The 19,118-nt window shown below is 40.2% G+C and overlaps 3 protein-coding genes across 7 annotated transcripts; 2 read left to right on the top strand and 1 right to left on the bottom strand.

Moving 5' to 3' along the window:
• Nucleotides 1-2: 2 nt before the first annotated feature.
• Nucleotides 3-2,180, top strand: LOC147514907 (uncharacterized; the record flags this gene model as incomplete). The annotated part of the gene is made up of 5 exons (XM_086592734.1): nt 3-362; nt 522-584; nt 686-763; nt 1,597-1,699; nt 1,803-2,180. Coding segments are annotated over 5 exons (645 nt in total), but the record flags the coding sequence as incomplete, so codon positions are not given.
• A 7,214-nt stretch (nt 2,181-9,394) lies between these two features.
• LOC147514906 (uncharacterized) lies at nt 9,395-12,122 on the bottom strand. Of its 5 annotated transcripts, none has more exons than XR_015213308.1 (2): nt 12,017-12,122; nt 9,395-10,207 (listed from the first exon to the last, which is right to left on the bottom strand). XR_015213308.1 is itself a non-coding variant. In XM_086594423.1 (2 exons), exons 1-2 carry the CDS (start codon nt 11,754-11,756, stop codon nt 9,910-9,912), a joined length of 420 nt encoding a protein of 139 aa, XP_086450549.1. In that variant the 5' UTR covers nt 11,757-11,994; the 3' UTR covers nt 9,395-9,909. The 5 variants fall into 5 exon arrangements, 1 of the variants encoding a protein (XP_086450549.1); XR_015213309.1 differs by having other exon boundaries at nt 12,029-12,122; XR_015213306.1 differs by lacking the exon at nt 12,017-12,122 and adding an exon at nt 11,439-11,999.
• Nucleotides 12,123-13,991: 1,869 nt separating this feature from the next.
• Nucleotides 13,992-14,966, top strand: LOC147514905 (uncharacterized). The gene is made up of 2 exons (XM_086592732.1): nt 13,992-14,276; nt 14,565-14,966. The coding sequence occupies exons 1-2, from the start codon at nt 13,992-13,994 to the stop codon at nt 14,964-14,966; spliced, it is 687 nt and encodes a 228-aa protein (XP_086448858.1).
• Nucleotides 14,967-19,118: the final 4,152 nt, after the last annotated feature.

The raw sequence follows: 19,118 nt of genomic DNA, 5'->3' as shown, positions 1-19,118 counted from the left end.
AAAAAAAAAACTCAAAAATTATATCCGAATCCGAACATAAATCCGACAGACAAACCCAAATAAATAAGAGTCCTGTTATTGCCAGACCCTATATTGTGTTGGGCATACCCCGAGTTGGGCCGGAGTCTGCCCATTGTGTTGGGCGCAACTTCGAACCATACACCCCCAACCAAAACACGGAACAAACCGGCAATAGCCAGTTACCACCCTTCGTCAAATTCACAAAAAATCGCAAAAAAACCTACCAAAACCAAAAACAAAAAATTGTGCAAGGACAACTTCTCCAACAACGACGCATTCTTCAACAACAGCAGCAGCAACAACATCATCAATTTTTAGCTTCACATTTTCATTTCTTACATATACGTCGAACTTCTACTTTCTTCATATTGCCTAGTTTGCTAAAATAGTGTTTGGGGCAATGGTTAAAGTTCTATTTTTATTGATTATTGTCTAGTTTTGAGATGCCCCACTGTGTTTATATGTTGTTAATTGATCTTTTGAGGGTTAATATGTTATAGTTGGTGGAGAATTTGGCGGATGTGATTGAAAACGGAACAAGGGATCAGCATACTGATGTGCTTGTAAGTGTTTTGTATATAATATGTATATCAGATAAATTGTGTTTCCATCTTGTTTGTGTAATTTTTTTTTTATTTTTTTTATTTTTTATTTTTTTTTGTAGATTAATGAGTTGACTAGCAATTTTGACAAGTGCCAACAACTTTTCAGGATTTCAGGATCCATTAGCTCAAAGGCTGTGGTAAGTTATCCTTGCACTAGTTTTTTGTCGTATAAAAATGTGAACTCGTTATGTTTTGATTCCAAGTGATCATTTTATCTCGTTTACTGACGGTTACAAGTGATCATGTTATGTCGTGTGCATTCCATACTACAAAGATGTAGCGACATTTCCTGCGACATATGCAGAAGTTTTGACACTTGGGAATCCAGAATATCCCCATCTTCCCAAGCCACCAAAGTGTGTTCACAAATATCATTTTATCAGCTATCGTATTTATCTTCATCCTTATTGTCATCTTTTCGTCGAAGCTTTTAGAATTTTTGTAAGAAATAGTTTTTCATGCAAGTAGCATAAAATGTTTTGAATGTAACTTAACATTGTGATATCTCAACTTGTCAAAATTAGAAATGCATCATGTCATATGTTAGGAGCAGTTCATGTCTTATTATCCACCAAACGGTACATTAGTAAAATGTGGTTGCAAGGCCCAGTTGGTTTGGTTGGCACTTGCGCGCACTGAGGAAGTGTGAGCACACCATGAACGGGCAGAGAGAATATGATAAAGGAGACGAGTAAACTACCCTAGCCCACGTCCCCACCCCACCCCCACCCCCACCTCTGGAAGGCAAGGCTTACTAGTTAACCCTTTTTCTATTTATCTTGACTGACAAAACAGAAAAGATCTCAGGATAGAAACTAGAATAAGTTCCTACGGCCACGGCCATATAGGCTACATTGAGTGGGCTTGATATGATTAGGATCTAGCTATTTGTTTCTGAGTTTTCCTTATCAATATTAAGTGAGGAGGCATGAGATGTGAATTTATCATGAGTATTGTTTTGATTATCCAGGTTACATTTGTTTCAAGTGAGCCACTTCCCCCTGAGTTTGCTCATTCCCTCAAGTACGGGAAGTTTACTTACAATCTCTACAGCCACAACTTGCTTCATTTTGGTAAAGTAATTATCATATCAAAATACTTTTATTTCTTATTTATTTTTCCAATTTACTTATTATTCATTTATTTGGGTATTTTGTAACAATGCCTCGAACAAAGAATGTGAAGAATGTAGCAAAAAGTGTTTTCACGGGTGTTAAGAAGTTGTTAGGTGGGGGGAGTAGTAGTTTGGGTCGCGGTGTCCCGCCTGAGAAAAAAAGAGGAAGGGGAACAACCACCTCGGCATCAGTTCGTAGAGGGGATCGGAAAGCGGATGATCCTAGTAATGTAGTTGTAAGTGGTGTAGAGTTAGGAAATCAAAAGAGAAGAAAGGAGACAGTTCCGAGTGATGTAGATGTAGATGTAGATGTAAATATAGATTTAGATTTAGATTTAGATGTAGATGACGATGACGTAAATATGGATCGTGGGAAGAGTGTAGTTGTAAGTCATGCTGATAGTGAAGGAGATGATGAAGAGGGTGCTGATGATGTAAAAGAGGAGAATGACGAGGAGGAGGAGGATGCGGAGGATGAGGAGGAGGAGGAGGATGACGAGGAAGTCCCAGAAGTCCCTGTACCTGTACCTCCAGTGAATATTATGAAAAAAATCTAACAATGACTTGGAGTTCCAGAGAGGTGTTTATGGAGGTGGCCCTCGTGTGCCACATCTGTTGTATGACTATGCGGTGCACGTGGCTCGCGATGTTTGGGAGGGGCAGGTAATATTATCATATAGTGCCTATTAGTATTTAAATTTTGTATTACGAAACCTTGTGCATACATTAATACTGAGTTTTTGTTGTTTTAGGCGGAGCGAGGGGTGTTGAAGTGCCATGGGCACCTTAACAAGTTGGTACAATGGGATATCGTCGGAGAGTGTTCAGACTGTTCTAATTTTTACGTGGAGCTTAAAAGGACCGGCTTATATGCTCTGGTCTTAGGTGTATACAGGCATCAGGATCTTGTGTTGGTCTCTGCGTTTGTGGAGAGGTGGCATCCAGAGACCAACATGTTTCATATGCCATGGGGAGAGATGACAATCACATTGGACGATGTTTCCCAACTCTTAGGAGTTCCGATCAGAGGCAAAGTAGTGACTGGGGACACTGATTTGACCTTGGAACAGACAAAAAGACTCATCCACAAAGGTCTTGGCATACCCATGGACAAGATAGATGCGGAGATGAAATCGGACAAGATAGATGCGGAGATGAAATCCAATAAGTTCACTTCCAAAGTTAGGATGGATTTCTTGATGAAGCAGTTTATTGGGAAGGTAACGGATGACGATTTACGTGATGAAAATGGGGTTGTTGTGAAGAAGGCGTCAACCCAAAAAGAGTTGCAGTTTGCTGTGAGAGCTTATATGTTATTTTTCTTTGGATGTACCGCCTTCACCGACACATCTGGAACTGTAGTTTCCGTTTGTTATCTGAGACTACTTTTGAAATTTACCGAGATCAAAGACTACGCGTGGGGTGCAGCCTTATTGGCTTACTTGTACAGGGGTCTTGGGACTGCCACAAGTGCTAAGGTGAAGGGTGTTTCAGGCTATTTCACTCTCTTACAGGTATTAGTTTTTTTGTTTTTCTTTTCAATGTCAATTTTATTTATCTATTACAATGTTAACTGGGTGTCTATATTAATCTAGGCATGGATTTATGAGTACTTCCTGGTGTTCAGGCCATTTCTAAACTTGGACTATCAGTTGAGCATGTCGCGTGCTCATAGGTACTCAGTTACTCAGTCTTTTTATGCTAGCATAACAGCTGCATTGAAGCATACCCGAGCGGTGATTGATAATATGACTTGTACCGATGTAAGTATTTTTGTTTATAAATAGTTTTATTTATTAATTGATATTAATAGTATGTGGTTAATGATTGATTTCCTCGATCATATGCTATTTGACAGGTTGAATGGTATCCCTATGCTGAAGTCCGAGCTACATGCCAGGTGGATGAAATAGTATTTTTCGAGGGATTTATATGCTTTCTTGATGATGTTGAGCAATACAATATTTTGAGGGTTGTGCGTCAGTTGGGTCATATGTAGTTTGTACCCTCAGATCCCCCAAGACCAAAGACTTCGACGCGAACTACTTCCAGACGCGGGTACGATGTGAAATTTAATATTGCGTCTTCCTACTGGAGTAAATGGCAGAATCACTTGATACAACTTGAACATCGAGGACCCATTGTGTCTTATCCATGGGAGTGTGTGAGTAGATACATGGGTTGGTACGAAAACAATAGTCATATTCGAATGATAAACCATGACTATCCTAATCACTACTCCCTACAGAGTCTTCCATGTCATAATCTGGTGAGTTAATACCTTATAACGTTAGTTTTTGTTTTTTTTTGTTTTGGTATTTTATAAATGTATATACTAATGTACGTAGTTTTTCGTTTTAATTTTGACAGCACCCCATCGTTGATGAAATTTCTCGCTTGCTCGATCAAGGCATGCAATTGGGTGGGACTGCGATTCCAGACGATGCATGGAACGAGTTCATAGAGGCATACAATTTGACCCGGTGCAAGTTCATTGGCGGACGATATCGTGAAGGAGCATAGGTGAAGAAGCAACCTATTCTTGAACATTGATCCCAACTCTTGGAGTTCTAGTAGTATAGGGCTGTTTAGGTTGATTTTGTTGTAAAGAGTGACGTTGTGATATCTGTACCCAACTTTATGAATACTTGATTTTGTCGTATGTTATTTCAAAATATTATTTGATGTTATGTGATTCTCCATTTTATGTGTTTGGTTTTGAATTTGAAAGTGTTAGAATTGTTGGAATATGGAAGTTGAATTTGGAAGTGTTAGAATTGTTGGAAGTTGAATATGGAAGTTAAGAAAAAAGAAATTGAGGTTCTCCAAATTTCAGTCCCAAACGACATGGCCACACCGGTCAAGAGGAAAAAAACAGAACTTCGGATTTTTCAAAGTTCAAATCCCAAACGACATGGCCACACCGTTTGGGACTTAATCCAAACGGTGTGACCATGTCGTTTGGGACTAAGTCCAAACGGTGTGGCCATGTCGTTTAGGATTTGAACTAGGAAAAAATACGAAGTTATGTTTTTTGGCCTCTTGACCGGTGTGGCCATGTCGTTGGGATTTGAACTTTGAAAAAATACGAAGTTCTGTTTTTTGGCCTCTTGATTGGTGTGGCCACACCGTTTGGACTAAGTCACAAACGACATGGTCACACCGTTTGAACCAAGTCCCAAACGACTTGGCCACACCGGTCAAGAGGCCAAAAAACAGAATTTTATATTTTTTCCAAGTTCAAATCCCAAAAGATATGGCCACACCATTGAACATCCAAACCATCCAAATCAAACAAACATACATCCATACATCAAATTCGACCAAAGAATACCATCAAATTTAAGAAAATTGTATCAAAAACCAAATTACAATTCCAACCACATGAACATTAATTAACATAGACTTATTCCTAGTCAACATCTATTATTGGTATTTCGGACCCATCATTAGTGTGCTCGTCTTCCAATACTAAATTGGGAATGTTCAATGCCATAAATTGCGCTTGTCTTGCTTGTAATGCAGTATCCCAACTATCTGCAATTAAGTGTCGAGCTCTACATCATCTTCGCATCAGTTTTGGAACCGGACAATCATCAACAAGTTCAACATGGACAAAATGACATCCCTGTACGTAAGTGGTACCCAACACTTTCTTTACTCTCTCAGGATTTGATTGGGTTCTCAGTGGCAAGATAAGATGGCAGTACATACTTCCTAAATGTACGAGGACGACATTAAATCTCGAAGGAAATAGATATCCAACAAAGGGCATGGCCATCCACTTATTATAGGGTGCCCAACCACATGCATGAGAAATTGTAGGTTTCACAAAAGTAACCTCACTGTGAGTGTACAATGTACAGTATAAGGGGAGGTTGTCATTAAGTTCTTGTAACAACTCATTTCTCATCCACGACCACTCTTCCTGATTTTTTCCCAGTGCAATGCACATTACTCTATACCCGCAATTGCCATCACTCACAGGGTCATCCACTTTAACAATATATTTGTGCAGTTATTCTGGAATATCCAAACCATAATATTTCAGCCCCCTCAGGATGCCAATGTCTAACTTTTGAGGTGATTTTTGAGAAGAGTTATTCCGTGGTGTGGTTGTTTTAGGTGGTAAAGGTGATTTTTTAGAAGAGTTCTTCCGTGGTGTGGTTTTTTTTTTTGTGGCAAAGGTGGTTTCGGAGAAGACTTCTCTGTAGGTGGGTTTGGAGTAGGGTATTTCGATGGTGTGGGTGTTTTATGAGAAGGCTTGGAATTTGGCGTACATTTCGATTGTTGCGACGAGACCCACTCTTCATGCTCACGTTGGGAATGTTCAAAACCAGATGAATCTCGCTTTGAAGAGTTCTCATCCTCAGTTGGAAGCTTTCTCTTGCACCTACCCTTAGGCTGACCTTTGGTTTTCGCCTCCTCATGAGGTGGTTCTAACCATGTACTTTCTGGCACTACAATATCCATAAGCTTCCTAACCATAACTCTCTGCTCTTCTTCAGAAGCCATTTCATACCTTTTCATAAACATATCCATTGAAGGTCTACAATCAGGACCAACACCCACCGACACACTTGGAAAAGCAGACAGAGTTTTCCAAAAAGGATCGATAGCACTCAAAGATATGGAACGTTCTTGCTTTTGAAGTTCAATGATTTCCTGAGCACATGGCAATCCATGATCAGTGCGCAAATAACACCACAAATGAACTTCGAGAGTCCTTAGCAAAGACGGCTTACACGGGTATCTAGTTCTTCATAAAGGAAGTCCAAACATTTTCTTTGAGACCGGGTTTTGAGTTCACGAAATAAAGGAATCCGGTGGTGGTCTTTGGGTTACAATTAGACTTTTCTCAAACGCCTCTAATCTCGGGCAATTTGGATCTCTAAAATCGGGTGGATCAAGTAAAACATACTTAGAAAATCATGTCCGTTTTGTGTTTCCTAGAACACGTTTCACTGAGCATGAGACCCTTCGACTCTATTGGTCGTTGTACTCCCCAAAGTGAATGTGTTGATCGTCCAACAACATACGAATCAATCCTTGTAAGGAAACCAAGTCTCTCGCACAGATAACTAACAAAATTGGAGTACTCAACCCTATAGTGTTTTTCCAAAGCAACAATTCTACGGTTGAAGATATCCTCAGTCCTCGATTTCACTATAGTGTTCCACGAGAACTGGCCTTCATCTACAAGTTCTGTGGTGGAAAAAAAATCATTGCATTTCTGAAGGACGCACATAGAGATATGCCATCTATAGAGATGCTTGTGCGCGTCAGGAAACACAATATCAGCGGCACTCATCAAGGCCAAGTCCCTATCAGACACGATCATAGATGCCCTTTCTTCACCCAACAAGCCGTTAAACTAACGCAAAGCCCACTCATAGTCTATCGCTATTTCAGATTGAAGCAACACTTGACAGACCGTGAAAGACTTCCAAGTTGAAGTCACCCCCACAAACTGTACAAAAGGCCACCGATACTTATTGGTTTTGTAGGTGGCATCTATGATGAAAACTTTTGGAAAAGTCCGAGCCATTTTAACACCGTCCGGATGGGCCCATAACAATCCCGTTATCTCATCCGTATTCGTATCCTCTCTCACCTCCTCGAAATAATGGTTTTCTGCTAACAACTCACGCAATCTTTGCATTTGCGAGCGATCGTTCATATCCAATGTCCTCACCTTGTGCCTGACATTGTAGACTTGACATATGCTAGATAGGTTATCAGGAAACCTATGTCTGATGGACTTCAAAACTTCTTTAGGCTTAACTCCATTTTGAGTCATCTCTGACAAGAACTCGAATTATGGAACGGTCAGTCGAGTAGCAAATGCATGTCCTTCAAGGGTTTTTGCCAATTGATGGTTGTGAACACCATTAAGAACGGCAATTTTCCACTATCGACAGTGCCGCGTTGGAAAATACATCTTAACTTAAATGGACATCCACGTTTCTTGGTTCCAGTATTTCTCTTATTAGCCTTCTCTGCTTTTTTGTGTGAACGATACACGCCCGAACTCTTGCAAGCTAAATCCAGCCTTGGTACTTGGTTCCTGTTAGCATTCTGCGACTTCCCAATTACCACAACCACATTACATTGTTTTCTCCGAGCAGTTGCCCAACCAATTACATCATTACGTGTATGAAATATCTAAAAATATGAAAGAAAACAACAATCAATAAACTAATATACTTTCATTTAGAAAATAAAAACAAGTGAAAACAATGCCTACTATGTACCTCTTCCGTAGTAAATATTTATGTTGTATCCATTGAAAGCGGTTGAACATCGAAACACACCGAAGGATCCTAAATGAAGAACAGTTGTTAATTGATGTATTATGGACCCCGTAAAGATATAGCCACACTGTTTGGATTAAGTACCAAATGCCACAAACACACCGTTTACTACGGTTTGTGTTTTTCGATCTATGTTCAAATCCTAAAACGACATTGCCACACCGTTTGGAATAAGTCCAAAATGGTGTGGACTTAAGTAAAGAGGCCTCTTTACACCGGTGTGGCCTCTTTACACACCGGTGTAAAGAGGCCAAAAAACAGAACTCTATGTTTTTCCAAGTTCAAATCCCGAACGACTTGGCCACAAATCCCGAACGACTTGGCCACACCGTTTGGGACTTAGTCCAAATGAATGGTGTGGCCACACCGGTCAAGAGGCCAAAAAATAGAACTTCATATTTTTTCAAAGTTCAAATCCCAAACAACATGGCCACACCGTTTGGAACTAAGTTCTAAGTGGTGTGGCCAAGTCGTTCGGGACTTAGTCCAAACGGTGTGACCACACCGGTAAGTTTTTTTTTTCTAAGTCCAAATCCCAAAAGACATGGCCACATCGTTTTGGACTCAGTCCAGATGGTGTGACCAGACCGTTTGGTGTGCAATACGAACAACCTAGCCGGGTCGTTTAAGCCTCGGGTGTTCGAATTTTCTCTTTCAGTCCTATATATCACTGTACACATGCATAATTACTACATGCATAATTACATTTAATTTAGATTTACCTTATTCTTATTAAATGCATCATCATCCATTCCTCTATTTTCTTCACTTTGAACTTGTTCTACATTTTCTTCTTGAATGGGGTCATGATGCATTACATTTTCTTCTTCATCTTCATGTTCTAAAATGGGGTTGGACTCTTCCATTAGTGTTTAGTGTTAGTGTTAGGATATAGTTTTGTTTAGGGTTTAAGGGTTTAAGGTTTTTGATGTTGGAAGAGAAGAGAAGAGAAGAGAAGAGAAGAGAAGGGCTGAAAAGGTTACAACAAGTCAAATTCACGTTGGTTTCCAATGACACATTTGTAATAATTGTTTTTGTTTTTGGGGTCTGCCCAACACAATATGGGGTCCGGCAGTAACAAACACCATAAATAAACAGATATGAAAATCAACCCGAAACCGAACTATTCGGATTTGGGTTGGATTCGGGTCAAACTCAACCCGATTCTCTGCCCTAGGAGAGAGTCACTCGCTGAAAGTATCAATGCTCTGGTCGACCCTATCAAAGAGCCTTACAAAAGAAAAGTCGGATAAACAAAACTCCAAGAAGCTTTCTTCTTGTTCATTTGCAGCAATACAAAAAAGGGCAAGGCAAGTAGTCCAGAAGTAAGCAAGTAGCAATGAGACACTATACGGCAGACACACCTGAAAATTCAAGAGAAAAAGTTTGAAATCCATAAACAATTACAGCAACAAGTGATAAAACGCACTAGCACACCATGCAGTTTATAGGTCAAGGATCATGAGCTGATTAATTGCAATAATACATGAGATTTGCCTGATAATTTCGATAGATGCTACTGGTCGGCTGTCACACAGGAAGCCTGACAGGAACAATGTTTCTCACTGCACTTTTCAAACACTTATATTCTGATACGGGTGGCTAGGCCATAGAGTCAGTTCAGTACGACTTACTAGCTTTTTCCCATAAGGTACACTAGGCTCAAGCTAAGATTCTGTTCGTGAGCATGGAACATCCTCCTGTTCTTAAACTCAATTTTCGAACTATAAAAGTCGCAAACTAGGAGAGATTAAAGCTGCTCCCCTCATCAGATGTCCATTGGAGCCACTTTAGGGCTCCTCTCTTCCATAGCTTTGCCTTGATCGGTAGGCGCCTCCTCCTTTATCTCTAACGACTAATCAGCTCCAGTATTGGTCTTCGGATCCATGACAGTGAAGGCTCCCCACCCAAACCATAAAGTGTGCAACCTTAATGAGATCCTCACTAGATGAGTCTGTGAAAGACTCAAAATTGCTGTCCCAAAGAGCACTCTAAGTTTTAGAAGCTTGTGAGCAAGATCCAATGGCAAAAACCTGATATTCAAAACAATAATCCCCACTACGACAACTGTACTAAAGGCAAGCTTCTGATTCATGCATCCAATCCAGTAACCAGCAGACCACTCCATGAGGCCGTCTCCAAGACCGTTGTACCTGCACAAAATAGAGGTAAATAGTATGGTCAGCAAAAACTAGCTCCAGTACTAAATCAATGTAAAAAATATAAAGATACAGGGTAAATTAGATGAAACTTGGTCCACCAGAAGGGTTTAAAAGATTCACTCATCGACAAAAGAAAACCCACTAACATGCGAAAACTCTAATATCTACTGAACTAAATTCAAACTGGACAGTTTCCATATCTACAGTAATCAAGCAAAGCAGTTCCACTGTTGGGAAATGAGCTCTGAACTTGCTGTTGATAGTTTAAAGCGCAAGAAAAGCAAAATTATTCTTTCGGAAACCACAATTGAGTGCCGCCAAAACTATTGCTATCTGGAGCGTCCAAGTTTACGTGGACAATGTTGACAAAATAGCAATTTAACTGGAAATGACTCACCATCGCCAAAAAATCTCCCTTACTAGATCATCCCCAAAACCTCTTGAAGAATTTAACGGATCCCATATTGGTTAGTAAGCCGACTTCCATCCATTGAGATAAGATCTCTAGGAACCTTGTCCACGGTCTCATCCTAAATAGAAGACTAAAAGATTTTTGAATTCAAACTTATGAAATTGAGGTCTAAACCACATAGGCTTTTTATACAACTCCGGGTAGAATCTCACATCTTCATTACGATTAACTTCATCATCCGTAATTATAGACCCTTAAAATTTCAAATTATCCTCTTCTTCTAGCATTTCCTAAGCTGTGAAAATACAATGTATTCTACTCTCCTTGGATCTATGCCTTTCCATAGATCTATGCTTTCACACAAACTTCTATCACAACCATCTGCACCAACTTTCCCTATCTCCCCGTACACACCAGTCAGTGAGGAACTCTCCACCATACCAATCTCTTTTAAATCTCCAAGACAAATTAATTTTGGTCTCCACACTCCCAAAAACAACCTAGCTCCAAGCCCTGATTTCAGGTTAGACATATCCGAGAAGCAACTTCAAATCGGCCAAAAAGAGAAGGCCTCCGAGAAGATTTTCAGAACTCGAATGTAACAGGTATATGGTCCAAGTGTCTAACGCCAAAGTAAATTCAGAGTATACTGTTATTTGGACAAGTTTTAGACACTAGGAGCCTTAGCTGCCCTAGAATTACCACATAATCATTCCTAAAGCCATGCTAAGAGTATAATTATGGCAGCCTGAAACATATAAATCACAAAGACAAAAACTAGAACAATAGGGCCCCTTCCACAAGCTTCACCTAAATCTGAGGAAAGGACACAAGTTGAGATCTCCATGATTGGGTAGCTCAAATAGGACACTGGAAAACCAAAATACAATGTCTATTGATTTGTTAAATACCAATAGAACTTTAAACATGATATATCGAGATCAACCAAGATGCCTGCATTTTTCCTTCAAGTTCACACATCATTTGTAAGAAAAAGTTACAGTACTTGTGCCTATATTCCTTCAAGTTGACAGAATTTGGCCCTAAATCAGAGGATTGAGATTGCAATTCATCTTCGTCTGCAAATAAGGTCAGTTCAGATGTGACTAGAAAAATAGGGTTACACATGCTGCTTATTCAGGCCCAAGCCGAATGCAGGACCCAATAATTACTCAAAGAGTGTGTTGCCTTCAAACAACAACAAGGAATAGGGGATGGCGTCAATTCCTACATTCTCCTAGAAAGGGGGTTTAAAAGATAAATATGGACATTCCCTGCATAAAAGGGGGTCAAGACCTTAAACAGTAGGCAAATAGAATAACAAATTAAAAGTACGAAGTCTATCAGAAACTAACTCTCGGATCTTAAAATAATGTCAGCAATCTCACATTCACTCTTACCAAGGTCTTGGCTAACTTCAGACTACTTCTGACAGACACGTCTGTATGGTTGTAGGAAGGTCTGATATAATTTTGGTCTGGAGCTCGAGTATAAATACTTAATCAGGGCATGATTACTAAAAGATATTATTACAACTGTATAGGACCTATTGATGACATGTGGAGTCAGAGGTACAAAAAGGTCGTACGCAGAGTTGCGAAGAGGAGACATAATGCAGCGGATCAGGTCCGCGGTAACCTAACTGCCGAGAACTACCATATAGGGAGTGGGACAGGTGGAGAGCTGAAGGGCGCGTGATGAAGAGGAGATGAACGAACCTGATGAGAAGGGAAGTTAGGAAAAAAGAGAGAGTATAAAAAGAATAGAGAGAGAAAAAGAGAGTGAGGTCCATTAGGTTGTAATTTTTTGAGTATACATTTTGGCGCCGTCTATGGGAAAAACGAGATAAAATGGCCACCATAACAAAAAAGGGAGTAGGAAGACCTAGAAAAGAAACTGTTCGAGTGGTAGTAGAGGAAGTGGTGAGCGAAGAAAGAGAGGTGGGTGGAGAGGAAGAGATATCTGATGTGGCGGCAGACGCCACCAGACTTATGCAAGAAGAAATAGTCAGGTTGAGGAACGAGAACGACGAGTTGAGAAAGGAAAGAGACACCGCACAGGAAGACGTGGAACGTGGGGATCATCGGGGCAGTGAGATGGAAGGGGAAAATGAGGAATACCAGCCCCGGGGAGTAGATCCAGTAGAGGGCATCATACTGGAGGTAGTACAGGCAATGATTGGGAAAGATAGAGAAGTGAACCATGCGGTTGAAAAAGTGAACCAAAGTGCCGCTCAAAAGGAGGTTGCTAACTTCAATAAGAATCCACTGGCGGATTCGATCTGGAATTCAGAGGTACCTAAGAGATTTAGTCAACCAAGATTTGAAAGGTATGATGGGAAGGGCGACCCAACTGATCATTTGCATCACTTTAGACAACAGATGCCATTGTGGCAGGAAAGTAAGTATGATGGACTGCGTTGCATAATGTTCCCTGCAAGCCTTAAGGGGGGAGCCTCGGATTGGTATTATCGCTTATCTTCGTGGAGCATCAGTAGATTTGAAGAGCTAGAGCGTGCCTTCGTGGACCATTTCATCCACCGCCAGAAAAGGAGGGTAGTGGATATCGCGGCCTTATTCAACATCAAACAGAGGTCAGCGGAATCGTTAAGGGAATTTCTGTGTGGTGGAGAATCTGGATGAGCATACAGCGGTCATTGCATTTCAGCACGACTTGAGGTAGGGGACTAAGGTCCACGAGTCAGTGTCCAAAATCGAAATCACCACTCTGCACGCTTTGTACCCAAAGGTAGAAAAATATATTCGGTACGAGGACATAATGCAAAGAAATGAGAGGGAACAAAAGAGATCTGGGAAGGCAGTGGAGGCGGTGGACAAAGATGATCGAAGAGATAGGGACAAGAGAGAATAGAGAGAAGGGGAATCCTACAGAGGGGAAAGTCCTGGACCCGAAAGAACTGGAGATCGGAACAGGAGAGATATTCGCGAAAGAAAGCCATACCGTGAGATAGAACAAACACCTCTTAACAGGCCATTAAAGGAAATCTTGCCACTTATCAAGGGGTTGCAGCATTATGAAGGACCGCGGAATACACCTGGAGAGATAGAGGGGAAACTTTTTTGTGCCTATCATAAAATTAGGAACCATGCCACTAACGAATGTTATGCTTTGAAGTGGCTGGTGGAAAGAATGATTGAGAAGGGGATGCTCAGAGAATATGTCGTGGAGGTTCGTCATGCGGAGAGAGGGCACCCTCCTGCTAGGATCTTGGGAACAATAAATGTCATTTACAGTGGAGAGACACTCGGAAGAAATGCCCACCGAGACAAGATAAGAAAGACAGCGAGCTTACAGCAGGTAAATGAGGTGGCAAGCACACCGCGGTTAGTGTTGGGAACCGCGATGGGCGAGAGAAACATAATGTTCACACCGAAAGACTTGGAATTAGTGATTTCGCTGTATGAGGATGCTTTGATGATTACCATAGCAATGGGTAATTATCTAGTGAAGCGGGTGTTGATAGACTGCGGAAGTTCGGTAGATCTGTTATTTAAAGGGGCCATGGAAGAGATGAACATAGATAGAGATCAGTTAAAGGTTCCTCAGACCAATTTGTATGGCTTCAATGGTAGCATGACAGAGCCTATGGGGGAGTTAACGTTACCAGTAACAGCAGGTCCGACGACGGTATTCACCAGGTTTATGGTGGTAGATACTGGGTCCCAATATAATGCCATTCTAGGGAGAAGATGGATTCATAAAATGAATGCCATTCCGTCGACCTATTATCAGATGATCCGCTTCCCCACGAGGGGGGGGGGGATGTACGAAATAAGGGGGGATCAAGTCACCGCGCAGAATATACACCAGGTGACGGTAAAAAATATGACAGGAGGGGAAAAATTGACACGCGAGAAAGGAGAAGCGTAGCAATTACAGGAGGCGGACTTGACTGAAGGATACGAGTCTCCTCAGGGACCAAAAACTCTTGATGAGATTGAGATTGTGAACCTGGGGGTGGGAGAGGAAGAGAAGTTTACTTCAGTCGGATCGGACTTGCCAGAGGAATGGAAAATCAAGCTGGTACAATTATTGATAGATAACGCTGACATATTTGCATGGGCGATTGAAAATATCACAGGGATAGATCCAGAGTTTGCTTGTCATCACTTGCATATGAAGGAAGATGCGAAGCCTGTAAGACAGAAGATGAGAAGCGTAAGACCTAAATACGCGGAAGGGATTCGCGAGGAGGTTATACGGCTTAAGGGCGCGGGGATAATCAGGGATGTGGAATGTATGGAATGGTTGTCCAACGTTGTCGCTGTTCCAAAAAAGAACGGCAAGGTCAGAATGTGTGTTGATTTTGAGGCGTGAATAAAAAGAGTGCCCAAAAGATCGTTATCCTATGCCGCATGAAAGTGGATGAGTTAGTAGATAGAACTGCTGGTTTCAAGGTGTTATCTTTCATGGATGCGTCCATGGGATATAACCAGGTCGCGATGTTCGGCCCAGATCAAGAGAAGACAACCTTCGTGGTGGAAGGAGGTACTTACTGTTATACAAGAATGCCTTTTGGTTTGAAGAATGCGAGGGCTACATTTAAGAGGTTGGGGGAAAAAATGTTTGAAGACAAGATTAGGAAGGGCATGGAAATATATATTGATGATATGGTGGAAAAAAGCATGTCAGAAGAGGAACATTTGAGGGGTCTCCAAGAAACTTTTCACATACTCCGGAGGCATAGGCTGAAACTCAACCCCGAGAAATGCACATTCGGGGTATCTTCAGGAAAGTTTTTGGGTTACATAGTCACGTACCGTGGAATAGAGGCCAATCCCGAGCAGATTAGATCCCTAGTTGAGATGCCGTCCCCTCAGAATGTGAAGGAGGTGCAACGGTTGGCAGGAAGGGTCGCGGCATTGAACAGATTTATATCTAAATCATCGGACAAATGCAGACCGTTGTATCGGTTGTTGAGGAAAACGCCAGATTTCTGATGGACCACTGAGTGTGAGGAAGCCTTTCAGGAGTTGAAGGTTTATTTAGGACAAGCACCTTTGCTATCGCGGCCGGAGTAAGGAGAGAGGTTGTATCTTTATTTGGGGGTTTCAGAGTACGCGATAAGCTCAGTCCTGGTGCGTGTTGTAGAAAGTAGAGAAGCCAGTTTACTTTCAGAGTAAAACCATGCTAGACGCCAGACGCAGCGATCTGATAGAATCGGAGAAGTATGCCTTGGCGTTGATTTTCTCTGCATTGAAATTGAAACCCTATTTCGAGACTCACTCAGTGGTGGTGATAACAAATCTACCCCTCAAGCAAGCGTTGAAGGTAGAAAAGTCAGGCAGAATGCTAAAATGGGCAGTGATGCTTAGTTGTTACGAAATCCAATATCAGATTAGAACGGCGGAAAAAGCGTAAGCCATGGCGGAGTTCTTAGCAGAATTTCCAGCCGAGGATCCCACTTGGGGAGAGGAAATGGTCATGGATCAGGAGGGAGAATCTAAACGTGATCCCTTGGACCCTTGGGATATGCGCAATGGATGGAGAGTATTCGCGGATGGATCAGCTACAAATACCGGGAATAGGATTGCATGGTTTTGGTGACTCCAACAAAAAGGCTCATTTGCAGCGCCATACCCCGTCGCTAATTGTATGAAAATGCGTCGCGATTGATCAATTGCAACGCCAAACTAGGCGTTGCAGAAAAGTGGGTCACAAAAGATCAATTGCAACGCAAACAATGGCGTTGCAATAACTTTTAGTCTTTTGCAACGCCTCACTTCGTTGCTAATAGTTTTTTTGTGTTGCTACTTCATTTTCCAAAACTATTTTTTTTTAAAAATATTTCAAACTATTTGCAACGACTGGCGTCGCAAAAAACATTTTTTAACAACACCATACAGCGTCGCAAAAAGTTAACTTTTATCAGCACCGGCCTTTGGCGCTAAAAGCAAAGTTTTTAACAACAATTCAACTTCATCGCAAATTGTTTAACCCTATTGCTACATGTAGAGCGTTGCGAAAGGGGCGTTTTTAATTGCTAATGGTCAACACCTGTTTTGTATTTTTAGCGCAATATTTTGTTTTGATTATTTTAAATGTACAGAATACATATCAGAATAAATTTGACAATAAATCATACCAAAACAAATTTCATTAATCAATATTACTATTACAAAAAGTATTTCAAACATTTATACAACTTTTTGCCACTACATCGTTTTGACATAATCTGGACAAAACAAAATCTACTAAATTTTAGACAAGGTCTTCAAAACTAAAATTTGGAAAAATTCACAAAAGTTCATACTTTGCGGATATTAAAAGCATCCACCCAAGTATTCTTTATTAATCTACCAGCAATGCATCAACCGATCGACCAATCTGGCACACCAAATTAAAAAGGGCATTAGTAAACTTATCCGAAATAATGAAGCTAAGATGGTAAAATTAACCATTTAGCAAAACAAATCATAGAAATTTGTTAAAAAAATGCAGCTCATAAAGTAAAAGAGATGAGAAAGAATTACTTTCTCAAAGTACTAGCTAAAGCACATAAGTATTGCTTAGATCTTAAATGAACATATGTAGGTTTATTTAACTAACACGATACGGAATAGTTCAGACAGACAGAGGAGACTTAAACCAATGTCAAGATCACATGCCCAAGATTGAGAGGAAATGCATGTGTAGAACTGGTTCAGCTTCTTGGCCACAACATCAACTAGGTATTCTACATACTCGTACGTTCATGGACTTCCGATTCCTTGAACCAAACACAAACCTAGTCATAGAGATTACAATGCTTAGTGAGTCATGCTCTAAGATGTCAGGAAAGGTTCATTCCCAACAGATACATATTTGTATTAACTAATAAAAATAATTTAAGACTCATAAAAGAGATTGCAATCAACATTTTGTCAATCAACTCAGAAGATCACACAACTAAAATATCACTAAAAGTTAAAACAAATATCTAATTAGCCCGAGTGCTTGATTAATGACTTCAAAGAATTGCGAGGGGACAAGGGGTGCTTGGGAATCAAATAAATTAAATGATGTGAAGAAACTGAGGGATGCAAACCTTAGCTAGTGGTGTCTCAACTTTTGGCTGCATTCCAATGGATGTGGTATTGGCAAGGATCATCCTGACCTCCGGTCTAAAACTTTCTAATTCAACGCTAGATAACACATCTCCTCCAACTAAATCAACAAGTTCCAATAAGATAAGGGAATTAAATTGAAAATAAATAAATAAATAATAGAATAGAATTTTATTGAAACGATATGTCTAAAAGACAGAAATCAATGAGAACAATAAGACAAGATGCCAGTAAGTAACTAAGTAAGTATCTAGATCACTTGAACAACTCAAATCATGATCCTTACTTCACTGTTAATACATCACAAGGTGATTCATGTTCAGCAGAACTACATCAAACTTTTTGCCCGCAATGTTTTCAAAATATATATCAATGCCTGAGGGAAAGTACCTGAAAGTAAGCCAACAAATTGAATTACTAACCTTAATATACATTTTGGAAGTTGATTAATGTAGGTAAGGGTTAGCGTAACCCAATAACTCTTTTGAAAAAAATAGTCCTTATATAAGATAAATATAATCACTTAAGTGTGGAACTTGTTGCCTTCATATGCAGAACACAAAGACTTGTGCAACAAGATAGTTGTTCCCTTTGGAACAGTGTTATCCCCAATTGGATTTTCAATGCCCCTAGTTTTTATTGTTACAATCCACTTACATGTAAGAATAAATAATAACCTCTTCAAAACTGCGGTGAAGTCATGCTCTTCTTTATAATTAAAGGCCTCGTCAAATCCAAAATTATTCTTCAATAGATCAACCTTCAAATCCCATGGATACACGAGTAACATAAAATGGAAAAAGAAACAGATTAGCAAATACCACAAGATCAGTTGAAATTATAAAAATAACTATTTTGTTCTGGAGCTTTGCTGTGACATGCCAAGAATATGCCTTGTTGAACACTGCTTGGTACAGACCATCCAAAAAGCATGCAAAAGGATTAGCATTAATTATTCATGAGACATACAAACATGTAGTTATCTAAGCAATAATGTCTTAGTAAAAAGCCTTGTGCCCCAAAGCCTTGTCCCACAAAAGACCGATAATGGTTAAGTACCTATAGATTTCAAAAATCAGCACAAAAAGACATCATAATTTTTAACAGTGAAAACAAGAACCAATTCTATTATATATGGACTGAACCTGGATAGTAAAAAGAACAATTCATTTAGAAAGAAAAAAGTGTCAAGCTCCTCATCACATCAAAACAGTACAAGTGCATTACAGTCTTGACTCTTGAGTTCTAATTGTCTTTCTGGGCAAATGCTAATAAGCATTCCTATGAAGAGTTACTGCAAACTAAAATGCCATGTTGGAAAAAAAATGACACTTAGTCAGAGAATGGAAATAATCCAACAGTACAACCCAAGACCTTCAAACCAAAGTCAAAGAAAGAGAACCAACATCTCAAACACGATATC

The sequence above is a fragment of the Coptis chinensis genome, chromosome 2 (genome assembly GCF_015680905.1).
Source record: "Coptis chinensis isolate HL-2020 chromosome 2, ASM1568090v1, whole genome shotgun sequence".
In the NCBI taxonomy this organism is placed as follows: domain Eukaryota; kingdom Viridiplantae; phylum Streptophyta; class Magnoliopsida; order Ranunculales; family Ranunculaceae; genus Coptis; species Coptis chinensis.
Note: the sequence above shows the minus strand (reverse complement) of the source record. Positions and strands in the feature narration are given on the sequence as shown.

What these genes read in the sequence shown, in the direction of transcription:
- LOC147514906 (XM_086594423.1), bottom strand. Translation starts at nt 11,756, where the DNA reads ATGTGTAACCCTATTTTTCTAGTCACATCTGAACTGACCTTATTTGCA. An exon ending in TTGAAGGAATATAGGCACAA is followed by an intron (nt 10,208 to 11,634) that starts GTACTGTAACTT and finishes TATTTTGTGCAG; the next exon opens with GTACAACGGTCTTGGAGACG.
- LOC147514905 (XM_086592732.1), top strand. Translation starts at nt 13,992, where the DNA reads ATGGGCGAGAGAAACATAATGTTCACACCGAAAGACTTGGAATTAGTG. An exon ending in TAACAGCAGGTCCGACGACG is followed by an intron (nt 14,277 to 14,564) that starts GTATTCACCAGG and finishes GAGTCTCCTCAG; the next exon opens with GGACCAAAAACTCTTGATGA.